This window comes from Paralichthys olivaceus, chromosome 8, assembly GCF_024713975.1.
Source record: "Paralichthys olivaceus isolate ysfri-2021 chromosome 8, ASM2471397v2, whole genome shotgun sequence".
Lineage (NCBI taxonomy): Eukaryota > Metazoa > Chordata > Actinopteri > Pleuronectiformes > Paralichthyidae > Paralichthys > Paralichthys olivaceus.
In genome coordinates this window covers 16,583,925-16,599,972 of record NC_091100.1, presented here as the reverse complement: position 1 = coordinate 16,599,972, position 16,048 = coordinate 16,583,925, and the positions used below count along the sequence as shown (strand labels likewise).

The window sequence follows — 16,048 nt, the reverse complement described above, 5'->3', positions numbered from 1 at the left end:
GTCTTCTCCTCACTGCCCGACCTCTCTTCCTGTGCTGCATCTGTGCCGAGTGCTACATTGGTGTCGTCCACCCTGTGTTTTTTCTCCGGTATAAACCCCTGAGGTACAGGGTGGCCTGTGGTTGTGTTGCCTGGACTTTTACCTTAATTTCCTGTATCTACACCAAGTACACATATTCAAACACTCTGTATCTGTATGGGTTTTTCATCCAGAATTTGCTCACCTTCTTTGTGATGCTCTTCTGCTGTCTCTCAGTGCTCCGGGCTCTAAAATGCCCTGGGCCTGGGGAAGAAGGCACAGGGAGGAAGAAGAAGATCAATCCAATGAAGAGAAGGGCCTTTAAAATCATTTTGATTATCACTACTGTCCATGTTGTTAATTTCTTTCTCTATACGACTGCTGTTCCACTGCAGTGTTGCCTCAGTTCTGTGGATTTTTTCACTGCCTTAACCATCTCCAAAAGCTTAGCTTTAACAACTGGGTTTGTGCAACCCCTCCTCTACCTCCATAGGGCTGGAAAACTGGTGTACTGAGGAGATTTCTGATCATCACCATCATTGTCAATAAACCATGTGTATATGTTTATGTGTACTTTATATTGTGTTATAGAGTAGACCAGAGTAGAGATGTTGCATTGTTTTCTAGTTGCATGTGATTCATATTTACATTACAAAGCAGAGGTTTTTGTTTTATTCTGTTCTTTCTGCTGGATTAAAACTGCTGTAATGTCAATCAGCAATTCATCATGTTTCTTTTTTTCTCTTGTGGTACATGAATTTAATTTCTTTAACAACATTGCACTACTTTGATATTTAAATGTTATTTAATGTATTTGCTAGCCAATGCGTTGACCATAACAGCAAAACCCCATTTTATTCAAGTTTAATTAGTGTTAGGGATTATTCACAATGGATGGTTCTCACTGAGTTTTTAAACCTGGGGTCATTACAATAGTCCTGTTGCAAAAACTACCCTTTGTAATTTTAAGTTTACACTTAAAACTTTTCTCTCTGATAAAGCTTAAAGGTCTGTTAGTGTTAGTTGGCTGAGATGAGTTCTGAATCAATTTGTCACATATATATATATTATCATCATTATTACCACTTGTATTATTCGGTGCTCATGTCATTGCTGCTGTTATTGATAACATAACATCTATAAGTAAACTTGAGTGAAATCAAAAAATGACATTCCACAACACGTTCTTTTTATTTCCTTCACTTCTCCCCCGCCACCACAGATCAGATGTAAATAATAGTGTAAACATGCACTGATCAGCCACAATGATAAGAATTAGCTGGTGTTAATGTTGTGGCTGATGTGGCAACAGATTTCCTGCCTGTTACGTATGTATGTCTGACATCAGCCACAGGTTTCTGTCAGAAAGTCGTCCTCTAAATATCTGTGAATATCCCTTTTAATTTGTTACTCAAAATCCCCATGAAGATACACAGTAAATGAAATAATAACACTCTTATTATTAAATATATTATTTGTAAGAGGTAGGTTGGATGACTGAGTTTAGTTTCATTGACTTCCACACACAGTTATGATGGCCACAACAAATATACAAACTACTAAGAATATATATAACATACAAAGTAACTTTTGAATATTTTTATACTTTCAAAGTCATTTAAAATCAGTGTTGAATCAAAAGATTGAATTTAATCTTATGAAAGAATAGAACCTTACTCTGGATGTTTGGGATTGATGCTTATTTAATTTTTTGGGAGTAAAGAAATGTGGATATCAATATAAATGTTAGAGGTCAATTAACCTGACTGACTGATATATTGTCAGGGTTATATTAAAGAGTATTGGCTATTTATTACTTCCAAAGGAGAGAAACTGCAGCAGTGAGCCATAGACAACGAGACATGCTCAAAGTGTGCCCCCCTGTGGATGTTGTGTTAACTGCAGCTGTGGTTACAGGTGCGGCTGTGGTTGATTCCCGAGCCTGGCCGACACAGGTGCCCACATTCCCCACGTTGTCCACAGCGGTCAGCTCCACGTTCTGTGCACAGCAGGAGGCGCTGTAGTTAATCACCGTAATGTTTTCACCCCCCACTCCAGCCACTGTGCTGGTGTTGAGGGTACCGTTCCCCTGGCGGACAGTGATGCTGTCAATGCCGGTTCCGTTGACACCGTCTGTGAAATTAGCGACGAATTCCCACTTGGAAGAAGAACAGAGCGGGGAAGAGGACGAACAGTTGGTCGATGTGCTGATGACCTGGCACACAGGGCGGGTAGTATCTGTCACCTGGACACAACAAGAAAATTGTACAAATCATGAAGAAAACGTTGATTTCAGACAGAAGCTAAACCCAACATCTCTCCTCTGATGTCGAATTTGTATTTGACAATAATATATTAATGTTCTCTCATACCTTGGCAATTACAGACAGCCTGAGGACAGCGTAGTTGACGTCGCTGGCGGCTGCGTTTTCTGCCTCGATGGTGAGGGTCACATCTGTTCCTGACACGGCGCTGCCCGGTACTGTCAAGGTCACGGTACCGTTGGCTGTGCCTCCGCTTCCTGCCGCTGCGGTGACCGTGCTCGGTGAAGAGGAAGTGTAGTCGCGGTCGTTGTTGGCACGGACCGTGAAGGTCCCAGTTGCAGAGGTGTTAACAAACCCGCTGGTGGTGGTGGCGACCGTGAAGGGGATGGAGATGGTGGAGCCCGGCTCTACGTTGGTGTTGTTGGCTTGAGCCTGGAAAAGTGGAGGAGGAGGAATATAAAACAGAAGCAAGTTATACAGTATAGAATTTATTTTTTGTATCTATAATGATTTAACTATATGTGTTTTATGGAAATTTTCTGCGTAATTGCCTAAATTAAGGCTTGGTGTCATGAAAACCCATTCAACCTTTCACTTTATAAATGTGCACAGCGCTCACAGTAACAGAGATGCTGGAGGTCCTGATCTGAGTGGAGGCCTGTCTCTGGAAACTGCTATGTGAGGACCTGGAGGTGGCACTGCTGTCCTCTCCTTTCAGACGAACCACGAAGTTCCCTGCTGGGACTCCGCTGAACGTCACCAGGAAGTTACCACTTCCAATCGACTGTGGGGGACAGAAAGAGAAGAAACACTTTGTCACAGAGAAGATCGTAGCCAATCCAGCACTGCGTTGTTAACTAGGGAATAAAACAATTAATGTTCCATAATTCCTAACTTCTTGCATCATTACACAGCACATATAACAACATCCTCTGAAATCAGTTTAAATAAATAGCTATATTTTAGGTTTTGTGGTTTCTCATTAATAACATATTCTCGATTATCCAAAACATACTCAAAGTCAAAATAAATTGAAAACATCCCAAAAAAAATTCCAAACCTTTTGATGCTGCCTGAGAATCAGTGTTTGGACTTTAATTGTGTAAAGTAAATACATATCAGTATATCTGACGTGCCTGTACTGATCCATTGACCTCTGTCGGCCCTGAGCTGTCAAACAGAGTGACCTCTGACACTGTCAACGTGTTGCTTCCTGTCACAGAGACCAAGAGGCTGACGTTGCCACCTGCAGGTTGTGACAAGACAGAGGAAAATTAGATGTGTGTTATTGGGACATGGGACATTATATAGAGTGAGGGGCTCCGACATGCACAGAAGAGGTCTGACCTGAAAGAGGACGTCCCTCCTTGAGGCTGAAATCTCCGTGGGCTCCTTCATGTGCTTCCACGAGGTTGAAAATGAAGTTCACTGAACTCTGACCTGATGTTCACACACAGAGAGAGCAGATTTACAAATGCAAACACAGTGATAGACAAAGACCCAAAATAACCTCTCCACAGGTCTTCCTCTCATTCCCTATAGGTGAGCTACTATTCTGTATAAACCTCCTTGATCATATTACTGACCTGTGACCTTAACAGAATAAGGACTGTTAGAGTCAACACTGATTTGCCATGATCCTGTTTGATTGTCAGTGTTGAGGCTTAAGCGACGTAGGTTTCCTGCTGTAGTGGAAGATGCCAGAGGACCACTGGACTGACTGGAGCTCTGAGATAAACCTGGAGGAGACAGACACGTGTTTAAATCACCGCAACCATAAGATAAGATATCTGTGATGGAACAATCATGAACTGAATTTAGACACCTGAGGAGCTGGTGAGATTGAAGGTGAGAGATGAGGCTCCTGTGACGTATGCAGTCATGTTCCTCAAAGAACCATCAACAGTGAATGTAAAATTATCAGGTCTTCCAGGATTCCTCACCACCTGAAAAACTGTCACCTCAAAGAGAAAGGAACAGAAACCTTTTATAGACACATTGTACACATTTACTCAAAACACTGTACACACTGTAAACATTTACACATGTACTGTACATATTTATACTGGTACTACATGCATTTATACAAATGTACACACATACTGTACACATTTACACACATCCTGTACATATTCACATATTGCACACATTTATACAAACTTCAAAACATTATAAACAAATACTGTGCATATTTATTCACATACTGCACATATTATATGCACATGTTGAACACATTTTAACCCAGTGATACACATGGTTTTCTGGTTGAATGTCTTACCACAGCACTGGCTGATGAATCCTCTATAACACTTGTAGCCACAGAGAGGTCTGACTTCGTGACTTCAATGGCCTGACCTCCAGAGGCTTGGGCTAGGTCACGGTACAGCTGAGCATCCATTTGATTCATTGCACGTGAACTCAGGCGGTCACTATTTCTACGTCGCCGTCGACTGGCCAGGACATCTGTCAACATGAAAGTAACCTAAAAAAAAAGGTTACATTAGACCTTCACACATACACTCACACTTACACAATATTTGATTATTTTCTAATTGATTTGGTTCAAAACATTGTTTAAACAACACATCAGTGAACACTAGATTGCAATACGCAGAAATGACCTGGATCTTCCTGTTGCTGTGAACTTTAATGCACAGAAACACAACATTTCTTCTATACATTTCTATGGTATAGAGAGGGTTAAGACAGCACCTAAAGGTGGGGACCACGATATATTACTTAAGAGACGTGAAGCCTTTTGGATTCTCACATTACAGACACCATCTCCAAAAGGCCTTAATGATGAATTGTTACTTGATGTTATGAATAGCATCTTTGTATAGGATCAGTCAGGACCTTTGATTCTTAGACATATCTATTAATGTCAATTGTTCCACTGTCCATTCATTAAAGGTTTTATTGTAAGACTTTTTCCCCATTAGGTAAATTTTTTTCTTATTATGTAGATCTAATGGATTTTATAGTGACACTATATCTCTCTAAAATGTATTTACCTTATTTCTAATTGTGTTTTTTACACATTATAGTGGGATAACTTCCAACATTGTTGATTATCTTCTCAGAGTCATCCACTAATGTTTTCATGTTTCTACTCACCCAGGTATTGAAGCCTTGAGTTAATTACCTTTGGGGGCGTTTAGTCTTTTCTAATCAGTTAAATGGAAACAGACAGTGGGTCTGAGAGCCTGATAATTTCTTCTCTCTGATTGGTCATTCTCAAGGAGGTGTAGTCTATATATGTGTTTGAATGTCTTTTGTCCCACCGTTTACCTCAAGGACCCAAATGTTGTACACTTAAAGGTTCAGTGTGTAAGATTTAGGTGAAAGGGATCTATTGACAGAAATTTAATACACAATAATCCTATTGATGTTTTCACAAGTGTGTATTAATCATCTAAATTGTATGAATTGTTTTCTTTACCCACAAATGGACACCGTATATTTTAATACTTTACATTAACATTGGGAGCAGGTCCTCTCTACTGAGGCCGCCATGTTTTTTACGTTTGCCCAGACTGGACAAACTGAACACATTTTGAGTTTTTATGACAACAGAAGGCTGCAGGTTCTTTTTTATGTTTAGAAGGGGAGGGTGAGGGGTTTTCAGCTGCAACATGCAACTTCCCCACTAGATTTCACTAAATTCTACACACTGAACCTTTAATAAAGTTTTTTAGTAAGTACAGGACAGTGTGCAGGATTCCTCTATTGGATTGAGTTGGTGTTTAAAGAGTGAGGCTGATAAAGGTGGACTCCTACCACAGACTTGGTGCTCTCGATAAGAGCAGTGATGGTGCTTTTCAGATGAGCATCTTTAGCTGGAGCATCAGTGAAGACAAAGATCTCCGAGGAGGGCGGAGCCGCAGTCAGGGCGAGCTGTCAGTTATATACAGTGTTATTCATGAGAGACCAAAAATAATCAAGAATGAAAACTTTTCAATTTGGATTTAGAGGAGACATTGTGAATTAATTGTTAAGAATGAAGTCTGGTTAGGCAATGACTATATTTTATTGACTATAATTGAATGGGATGATATTGTGTTGATGCTTTACAAAACAAATAAAAGGCTTTAATTGCAATTATTGCTTAACAACAGACAAATGCTCATTGTCAGCACCTGAAGTCCAGACAAACACTTCTCTGGGATGTCTCCTCCTCCACTTGCAGACAGCTTGTTGATGTTGTCTTTAAATACATCTGCATTGGTTGTAATGATCAGAGGTCCAAATCCTGGATATACAATAGACGACTGGATTCAATCACTTGTTTACTTTACACACAGTTTACAAACTCGGATGAGCAGGTAATGAACTACTAATTCCTCCTTGTGTGTTACCCACCTGGGTCATTGAAGGGCACCAGTATGTAGGCAGAGGGCTCCTGCTGGGTTCCCCTCTTACTATCGATGATGTTGAAGGAAACTCTCTTTGCCTCGGCGATGTCATCACTCATACTGCCTGTGGTGTCGATGACAAAACACAGCACAGAGGACTGAGAGAGGCCCATCAGTCTGTAGGAACAAGAAGGACAAAGGACACATCCACATGCTTATAGTGTTACTTGCATGGGTTATGTTGGCAATCATCGGTAATTTATTCAATTTGTTTCCTGTTTCATTTGGAAATCACTCATCTTTTGGTGTAGATGGTTGTTTTACGTTTCATGTCTAAGCTTTGTTTTTGTTTATATATGCCTGGTTATATTGAAAGTTTCCACTCTACATCAACCTCTGTCTATGTGAATCCAGATTTGGGTCATTTCCCTGCAAAGGTTCAGTGTGTAGGATTTAGGTGAAATGGATCCATTGGCAGAAATTAAATATAAAATAGTCCCTGGGATGTTTTCACTAGTGTGTATTAATCATCTAAACTGTACAAAATGTTGTTTTCTATACCCTAGAATGGGCCCTTTATATTTAAATACTTTAAATTTACATCGGTACTTGGTCCTCTCAATGAAGGCTGCCATGTTTTTTACAGTAGACCCTCTTTATCTATGCTTTTATTTGGTGTTTCAGCTCCACCCACTAAACATCTAAAAGTGGTCATGTTTTTATTCCTCTGGCTGAGGGTCCCAGAGTGGCTCAGATAAAGACGTCTCCTACCGCAGGAAGTTCTTGTCCCCGACAGCTGCTCTGATGTCCTCCAGTAGCTCCATTGTGGCATTCACAGCCAAATCGGCCGCTGTGTGGTGAAGTGAGCCGTGACTGGACCCAATGTCATCCTTACTGATGCCCCCCACTGGATCCTGTCTGCTTGTCTGGTCAAATGAACCACCATGGCTGCATTTACCTGAGCAGAGAGAAATGTTGTCTGTTACTCATAGAAATGCTCACAGAATACCAACAGTGCAACATGTAAATATGTAGATGTAAAGTTACCAGCAGGTTTTGCTGAGGAGAAGATGTTGAAGTAGCCTGAGGTGAGAAGCCCCTGCTGCAGCAGATCAGGCAGCAGGTTGTTATCACAGTTCCCTCCTGTACAGTTTCTACAGGTTGGCGTACTCACGTCTGCAATACATTTAATAAATAAAGTAGAAATAATAAATAATAGAACAGGGGATTCATTTACAAATATATTTTAACACATCTGATATAAAATAAAATGAAATGCTCACATTAATTTACACATTACTCTACTTTAAGCAAGAGTGAAATATGTGTATAATATATATATATACATATATATATATACTATATAAATATAATTTAATGATGAATGATTTTAATCAGTGATACATTATGTTTGAAATGGAAATGTGCAATGCATGTATTGACTTATGCCATTGACATTGTGCAACAATGCAACATAGCTCTTCAAGTAACAGCAGGGTGGGTGTTTGTCCACTGACTGCTGACAGATAAGATGACAATAGGACTTGTTATTTCTCAGTGATGTGCATGACTGAACATCCAGTTTGCCATTGAGTAGTTGCTGTTAAAAAAGACACCCTGTCAGCAGTGTCCTACCTGCCAGGTTCTCAAGAGGCTGGTCTGGTCTGATCAGAGCACTGTAAGGAGCTTTGTTCCCCAGCTCCACCCAGTTACTGTGGCTGTAGAAGTCCTGAATACAGAACACATTACGAAACATTACGCACAGATTAATAAACACTACACAAATTATTAACTCCGCAAACAAGGTTATGTTTTTGTTTGCTATTGTTAGTTTTCTTTTAGTTTTTTTTGCAGAATTATGCAAAAACTATAGATTTCTATGAAACTTTGGGGCAGATCTAACAATTAGTTTCTATTTTCTTTAACGTTTTTATTTTTCTGTATTTCTAGTGATTTCTCCTAATGATAAAAATCCATGGATCTTCATGAAAAACATCAGTCATACTAAGGGGACTTATATTCATGAAATTCAGGGACGATCCAAGTAATCTAAATTTAACCATGGATTTATAATGGGACTGTTGGGCCCTGGCGAAGTTATCCGCTCTACTGAGTTGTTTTAATTGTTCTTTCCAAAGGGCACAATCCACACTAAACATTAATGACAAAGTCATCATAGAACTCACCTGTAGGGTGTGACAGACTCGTCCGAGAGTCCATCTCCCTGCAACAAAGTTCTCCAGCTTCACACTGGCCTTAACAGCAGCCACACCTCGACAGCAGAACGACACAAACAGAGTTCAGTGCAAACTGAGGCTGTAGTTGGCAAAATACAAATTTTTTTGTTGCTTATGATACTGGTGTCACAGGGGGTGGGGGGTCCGAGTCAATCCCCGGTGACATATGGGGCGAGAGGCGGAGTACACTTTCAATCATACATACAGAGACAAGCAACCATTCCACTCACATTCACACCTGAGGTCAATGTAAAGTGCCTCATCTACCTAACCCCAATATGCATGTCTTTGGACTGTGGCAGGAAGCAGAGCAGCTGGAGAACACCCACACAGACTATGTTAATTAATAACCTTTCCTTCCTCCTGAGCCGCAGCTGCCCAATTCTGTCTTTCACAGTTTGAATATTCTGACAATAAATTCAAATGTCTAATCTTTTGCTTGATGTGAGTTCATTTGAACCATATAAACATTTTATTCATGAAGATATTTACTGTATATTTTTAAAAGGTATATTTGATGTGAACCTGCAGTGATTACATCACGTCCTCCCTGGAAGGTTTCATCGTCAAAATGGTGCTCCTCACTCAGGGCAAACACCACGTCCACCTTTGCGTTGCTGAAGTACATGTTGGCGATGGACGTTTGGAATATGACACTGGAGAGGAGAGATGTTGAAGTTCCAGTGGAGGAACAGGCCTCTTGCACCTTGCCAGCTGACAGGCTGTCGTCAATCTGGGAAGGAGGACATGACAATTAAGCAACTGTGTGATAAGAAGAATATGAATTTCAAACACAAACAGCTATCATGTCCTCAACTAAATACAAAACATATTAAGTGTAATAGATACATCAATGCACCACAGTCTCTCTGCTTCAGTGTAGCTTCTCAACTCACAGTCAGGCTGAAGTCCCGTCCCTCAGAGGCAGCGATATCTCGACAGACCTCAGCCGTCTTTCTAAGAACCGCCCTTTGTGTGATGTCACGGTGAGTGGTGGAATTCCCATTGAATGAGAAGAGAGGTTGGAAGCAGTGAACGAGGCCTGGTAGGGAGAGTCCCGCCGCCATCATGAGCACGACTGTCATCCCGGCAGTCATGACGGAGGAGGACGTTGAGGAGGGTGAAGTTCAAAGAGGAAGAAATGTGGATGGATGCTGTCTTCAAACTTGTTTCTAGTAATTTAAATTGGCACAAACCAGATGAGCAGAATTTAGTTTATGTGTTCCGCTGTGTGCAGGAATTCCACAGAGGGTTTCTACGAGCAGAAAACCATGTGGTCAAACAGAGAGAGAGGTGAAGCTGGTGTGACGAGACAACAAGTGGCAAATGAAAACACCTGAGGACAAAAAGTGAAGAGCAAAATAACCACAGACACGAAAGCAGAGAAAAATAATAACATTAAACAAATTTTTTTTTTAAAGGTGCTACAGGACCATTAGACTGAAGGATTTTAAATGCAATACACATTTTAGTTGGAAAAAACACGATGATCTTTATAATATAATTAACCCAATAAAAAAACCTTGGTTCAGAATAAATGCCCACTTTCAGATGAACATTTAGCATAAATTGATAAATGGAAAAACTCTCTATTAGAATATAAAATGCCAATATTACCACAAAAACATATCCCACTAGTTTCAACCAATATTCTCAAAAATGGCCAGAGATGTGTAGTATTACTACTCATACATTTCAATATAAACCAAAGATATTACTCATTTTTGAGCTTCTTAATATTAAGATATGATTTGCAGGCTCTTACCTTGGTGAGCTCTTTAACTTTCCAGTCGCATTCAGGTGTTTTCCATTGCTTCAGTCTCACTATGTCAGATTTCCAGGTTTACCACACGTCGATAAAATTGTGTGTAGATCAACTGTGTGTTAACTCTTCACTCTTGGAGAGTGTGTGTGTCTGAGTGTGTGCTCTCATTCCTTTCCTTTTATACTTAACGTCCGTCTCGAATGACTGAGCTTATGAAACGAATTCCACGGAATGCACTCCACACACCCTTCTTCTTGATTGAGTGGGATCATGGGTGTGAGGCTCTGATGTATCTTTTCCAGTTAAAAGGATAGATGCAACATATCTGTGTCTGTACACGTTTGTAAATCTTTGGTCTACAATGGCCTCCATTTGAGACATAATGGAAATAGTTAGAGCTCATAACCTTCTTCAAAACCAAAAATGGTTTTCTTTACATTTGCGTTGTTGGTACCTTGGAGTACCAAGGTAGAGGGGCTGAGCAACCCCGAGGGCTATTTTTTATTAACGCACAGACATGAGATCAAAAAGAGATTTCCCACAATGCTGAGCATCTGCCTTGAAACTGTCCTGCAAGTGACCTTTGTCCTCCTGCAGCCTCAGACACTCCCTTTCTGACTTGAGGATGTGATGAGGAAACACATGTCTTTGAGCAGCAACACAAGATTTCACAATAAGCTACAGCACAATGGAGAAACATTTTTTTCCACCCACATATGAATAATGTAACTCTGCACATCACAAATTAACCTGCTGGTCCAATTTTACCTCTTTGTTTAAAGCCATTGTTTATATTTTGGGGTGTTTGAACAATTATTGGTGCAGATTAATGTCACTGCCAGTGGCTGCTCTTAACAGTTGGATGCCAGACTAAACCCAGTCTACATGAACCCTAACCCACAGGACAAAAACGAAATTGGATTTGTTTTCGCCCACCATTGTCATTACTTCTTCATGGTTGTAGATTGGACAGCAAAATAAATAAAATTCAAAAGCATAGTCCCTCCAGTTGATCCAGTCCAGCACCAACCATGAAGTTGATATCAAATCCATGTAAAAGTAGCTCATACTATATGCAAGCAGTGATAGTTGTTCTCTGTAAAATGCAAAATAGGCACCTACTGTATGCATAAAATCTTTCAAATTGATCTGAAGGTATAAGTTTTCTTTTTTTAAACACAAAAAAAATAAAGTTGATGTAATATTACATCAATGTTCTGTCTCATGATGGTGCTAAACAGATTAGAACATAACATCTTACATTAAAGACCCGGGAAAATTCATGTCATTAGAGACTCAGCATTTCTGTATAGTAGCACCACTGTTTTTTCCAGGTGAGGACGTTGTGGGTGAGGTGTCCCAATGCAAACCTCCATAATCTTGCTCAGCGGCATATTTTCTGTGAAAGCTTTGCTTGACATATATTCAGTGTGTGTGAGTCACTGTGCACTAAGTAAGACAACACAGTTAAGAAAACAATCCCAACTGAGTGGCGGACATACTTTCACCTCTTCACTCCCTCAGTAAGCTTGTTAACACTTTACAAGGGCTGGAATTTCTCAGCAGTGTCACAGTACATCAATGGGCGATTGTAACATTTCAGAGAAGAATCTGTGAGTATGATTAAATTGTACTGTGACATACCTACATTATCAACACACAGTGAAATGTGCCACAAGCTGAATGAGCATCAGAAGCCCAGTATTCAAGGTAAATGATACTTTATGTGTCATTAGGCTTTGCAGTGAGGTTGTATCAATATAAAGCATTTGCGCCCTCTGACAAGCTGCCTTTAAATCCCACTGTCCTCAGCTTATCTGATGGCTTATCTGATGGCTTGGTGAATTTTAATATTTCGCCATGAAAAGGGACATTTTTGTCACATATAAATTGTCCAATCATACCACCCCAGCTTTTTATTCTGAAGGAGTGAGTCTTTTCATGTGCGCACAGAAGCCTAGCTTTCAATAATAAAATGAATTACAGTTTGATTCTGTTTAGTTGCAAGGTCCTGTCTCATGTTACATGTCATATCACATGTTAAAATGTCACCAGTTATTGTTCAGTCAAATGCTGCTCTCCAAAGGGAGGAGTATAAACACATCTGAATCAGATACACGTTGCACAACATCAGGAGAATACCTCTCCTTCTCACTCAGAAGGCGGCACAGGTTCTGGTCCAGGCTCTGGTCATCTCTTACCAGTGGCTGCCAGAATCCGTTTCAAAACACTAATACTTTCATACCGTGCTGTGAATGGATTGGGTCCAGTCTACATCCAGGACATGGTCAAACCTTACACCCCAGCCCTTCCATTCCGCTCTGCATCTGCCAATCAGCTTGCTGCTCCCTCACTGCGAACTAACCACTTAACAAAATCATGACTGCTGGCTCCCCATTGACCCCAGGACAGCAGGAAGCCTACATACCGTGCATATTCCGCCGCAGACTAAAGACACAACTCTTCTGATTACAACTTGGCTAAAAAAAATTGATAAATAAATAAAAAAAGTGTTGCATCTATATGGCACTTACATGTAGCTCTTTGTAGTTTGGCTTTTTTTTTAAAGCAGATTGTACTTACTTGATTCTTGCTGTTCTGGGTTTGTACCCTCATGGTTAATGCACTTATTGTACGTCGCTTTGGATAAAAGCGTCAGCTAAATGAAATGTGATGTAATGTAACCAAGTTCACACCTGATGATACATGTGAATCACACATGGACACAGTTTTTATTGGACATTTACTGATCAACTGTTAAAAAAATTACTCTAGCTTAATCATATGTTCTATTACTTATGTAAGGATTCTCAAGTGTGTTTTCCAAAAACCTTGTGTAAAATAAAGCACTGTATATGTGTTTATTTTCACTAATATTTTGATATGAAAATATGAAATCTGAAACTAATGAAAACAAGACCTCAATATCAAAATATGTATGAAAGTAAAAAATGAAAATAATAGTTTAATAATTGAATCCAAAATAAAATCTAAATAAAAATTTTAAAAAAACTTTTCCTACACTGTTTTTTTCTAATTTTAAAATTAACAGATTTATTGACCCTGATTTGGCTCCATGGTTGTGGTGTCATTCATCTTTATGTAAAGTCATATCTGTTGGTATTCAGTAAAGAGTTACAGTTCAGTCCCCCTGGTGGCCAGCCTGCGGCTCAGCATGTGGGCAGCTGGCTCGTCTGGCCTTCTTGTTACTCTAGATATGTGACTCAATGACTCACCTTTATGTTCGACTGAGAATCTGAGAAAGCTGCCAAACAGGATCTACAAGTTACGAGCATGTGTAAAATCTCACTCAAATACCTACACACAACATCCGAAAAAGCTTTAAACTACAAAACTACACAAACTTTATTAGTAAAAGATATTTTTTTATCAGTTAAACAGTTTCTTATCCAACATTTAATTCAGTTTAAACAATACATGCAAAATCAGATCTGGATTCCCTTGTGGCATTTTTGAGTGAAAGTGCAGAGCAACGTCTGCGCTGTGTGGTTGTACCTGTAAATCCTGTGAGAGGAGACTTTCCTGCTGACACTGCATCCGCACTCTCCCTGTTATTAGTCAGAACATCATGCTGCTATTGAGAGCACTTTGCAGAGGAGAGGTAAGAGAAAACAGATATCATGTGTTGTTAGAGGAGATTAGGAAGGATCGGAGTTATGTATTTTAAATTTCAGCCACAAGGAATTGATTCTTACTTGCAGATTTAATCATACAAATTGTGCATGTAAATCAAAGTAAAGTTGATTCTTTTGTTTCCCAGATTGTAAGATGAAATCACTGAGAAAGTGGGCTCCTCTCTGTGTGTTGTTGGCGCTGCTGCTCATGTTGTATCATGACCCATATCTGATTCTCTGGTGGCCTCAGCAACCTGCCGAGGTGGGATGACATTATTTATGATTTTATCTATGTTTAAGAGCAGAAATCTCACATCACAAACCGTCTGTAGCTTTCCATTGTGCTCATGCAGTTATTTCTTATCAGGCCCTGCAGAAAACCAAGACTTTACCTCTGGATATGGCAACAGATTCTATTGACGACATGTCACCGACACGGCTGCCGATCTGAAGCGGCCTCCCTGGTCAACCTGTTCCACTCGTTTGAGCGAGACTCCAACAGTAAGTTCAGTGTTGCCAGGGCCTCAGCTGAAAGACATGCAGAGAAACCTGCGCACGAGGGCCTGAAGAAAGACCACGCGCTCACCCTGTACATGTACACGGAAGGGAAACACATACAGCAGGACTTCAACACACCTGTGAGAACAGAGAAACTGAAGTACAGCACGCATGGATTCAAGTACCAATACTTCTACTTTTACCTGACTGACGCCATCCAAGTGCTGCATCACAATCAAACATTGTGCAGAAGCGCCTTTCACAGGACATGGAAGCAGTTCAACCATGATGTCATCAACACGAACATGCGTTTTGGTGCTTTCACTTTGGCAGCTTCAGCGAAGTCATTTGGTGCTAATGGCAACGTGTCTTGTTTTGAGATCTTTACATGCTTCTGTGCTGATGTGACATATTACTCAGCAAGATCAAGCTCACCGACGTCCTGACGGATGACCCGAGGTGCACCTGTCTACAAGCTCGTCAGCACCAAAACGCCAAGGAGAGAGCTCAACTGCAAACTTAATCAAAGACAACAGAGACGTATTTTGATTCAACACACTGGTACACAAGCAGAGCTGCAATGATGTTAGCGTGTGTAATACTGATGGTTATTATTTCTTCAGGCCTTATGAAATGCAGGCACAAGGGTTTTGTGGTTGCAGCGCTCTGCTGGAGCTGATGGTTATCACAGGGATGCTGAGAATAGTCAGTGAAACAATGTCAGTGCTGATGTGAGACGTTCCCCAAAAAATCCCACAAAGCAATAATACTGCCAGTTTATTATTTTAATTATTATTAATGATAAGAGTAATATTAATAAGAACTGTTTCAATCTCTTTGAAGAGTGTTTTTAGTTGAGTCAAGTCGAGTCAAAAGCTCATTTAAAACAACCAGACTTCCAGAGCTGGAGAATGAATAAAAACAAAGAGAAGAAAAAGTAGAATACAAAAAATAAAGTAGAACAGATAAGATTGTTTATTTTTAAAAATAAGGAACTGAAAGTGCAGTTTTAATACATACATTATATGAACCAGGGTTTTTTTCTGTATATGTGACATATAAAGATATTTTCGTATATTCAGGGATGCAGAAAGGCTTGTTAAAGGTTACATATCCATCTGTAGAGAAATGATCCTGTGACCTCTCTTGTGCTGTCTGGCCACACTGTAAATCTGTAGCTCTTTGTACTGCATATATATATATATATATATATATATATATATATTTGTATTTTTAGTATATTTTGTTGTGTTTTCTTCTTTAGCTCTTTTGAATG

General features: G+C 39.9%; 1 protein-coding gene and 1 pseudogene across 2 annotated transcripts; one reads left to right on the top strand and one right to left on the bottom strand.

Moving 5' to 3' along the window:
• Window positions 1-1,190: 1,190 nt before the first annotated feature.
• On the bottom strand, window positions 1,191-14,531 carry vwa10.2 (von Willebrand factor A domain containing 10, tandem duplicate 2). Of its 2 annotated transcripts, XM_069530693.1 has the most exons (19): window positions 14,356-14,531; window positions 14,156-14,246; window positions 9,771-10,046; window positions 9,400-9,607; window positions 8,824-8,909; window positions 8,273-8,366; window positions 7,685-7,813; window positions 7,409-7,595; window positions 6,645-6,814; window positions 6,422-6,534; window positions 6,063-6,179; window positions 4,561-4,764; window positions 4,108-4,243; window positions 3,869-4,021; window positions 3,630-3,722; window positions 3,419-3,528; window positions 2,902-3,066; window positions 2,391-2,714; window positions 1,191-2,263 (listed from the first exon to the last, which is right to left on the bottom strand). In XM_069530693.1, exons 3-19 carry the CDS (start codon window positions 9,969-9,971, stop codon window positions 1,832-1,834), a joined length of 2,922 nt encoding a protein of 973 aa, XP_069386794.1. In that variant the 5' UTR covers window positions 9,972-10,046; window positions 14,156-14,246; window positions 14,356-14,531; the 3' UTR covers window positions 1,191-1,831. The 2 variants fall into 2 exon arrangements, with proteins under 2 accessions (XP_069386794.1, XP_019939289.2); XM_020083730.2 differs by lacking the exons at window positions 14,156-14,246; window positions 14,356-14,531 and adding an exon at window positions 10,640-11,157.
• Window positions 14,229-15,981, top strand: LOC109627462 (ecto-ADP-ribosyltransferase 4-like; annotated as a pseudogene).
• The last annotated feature ends 67 nt before the right edge of the window (window positions 15,982-16,048 follow it).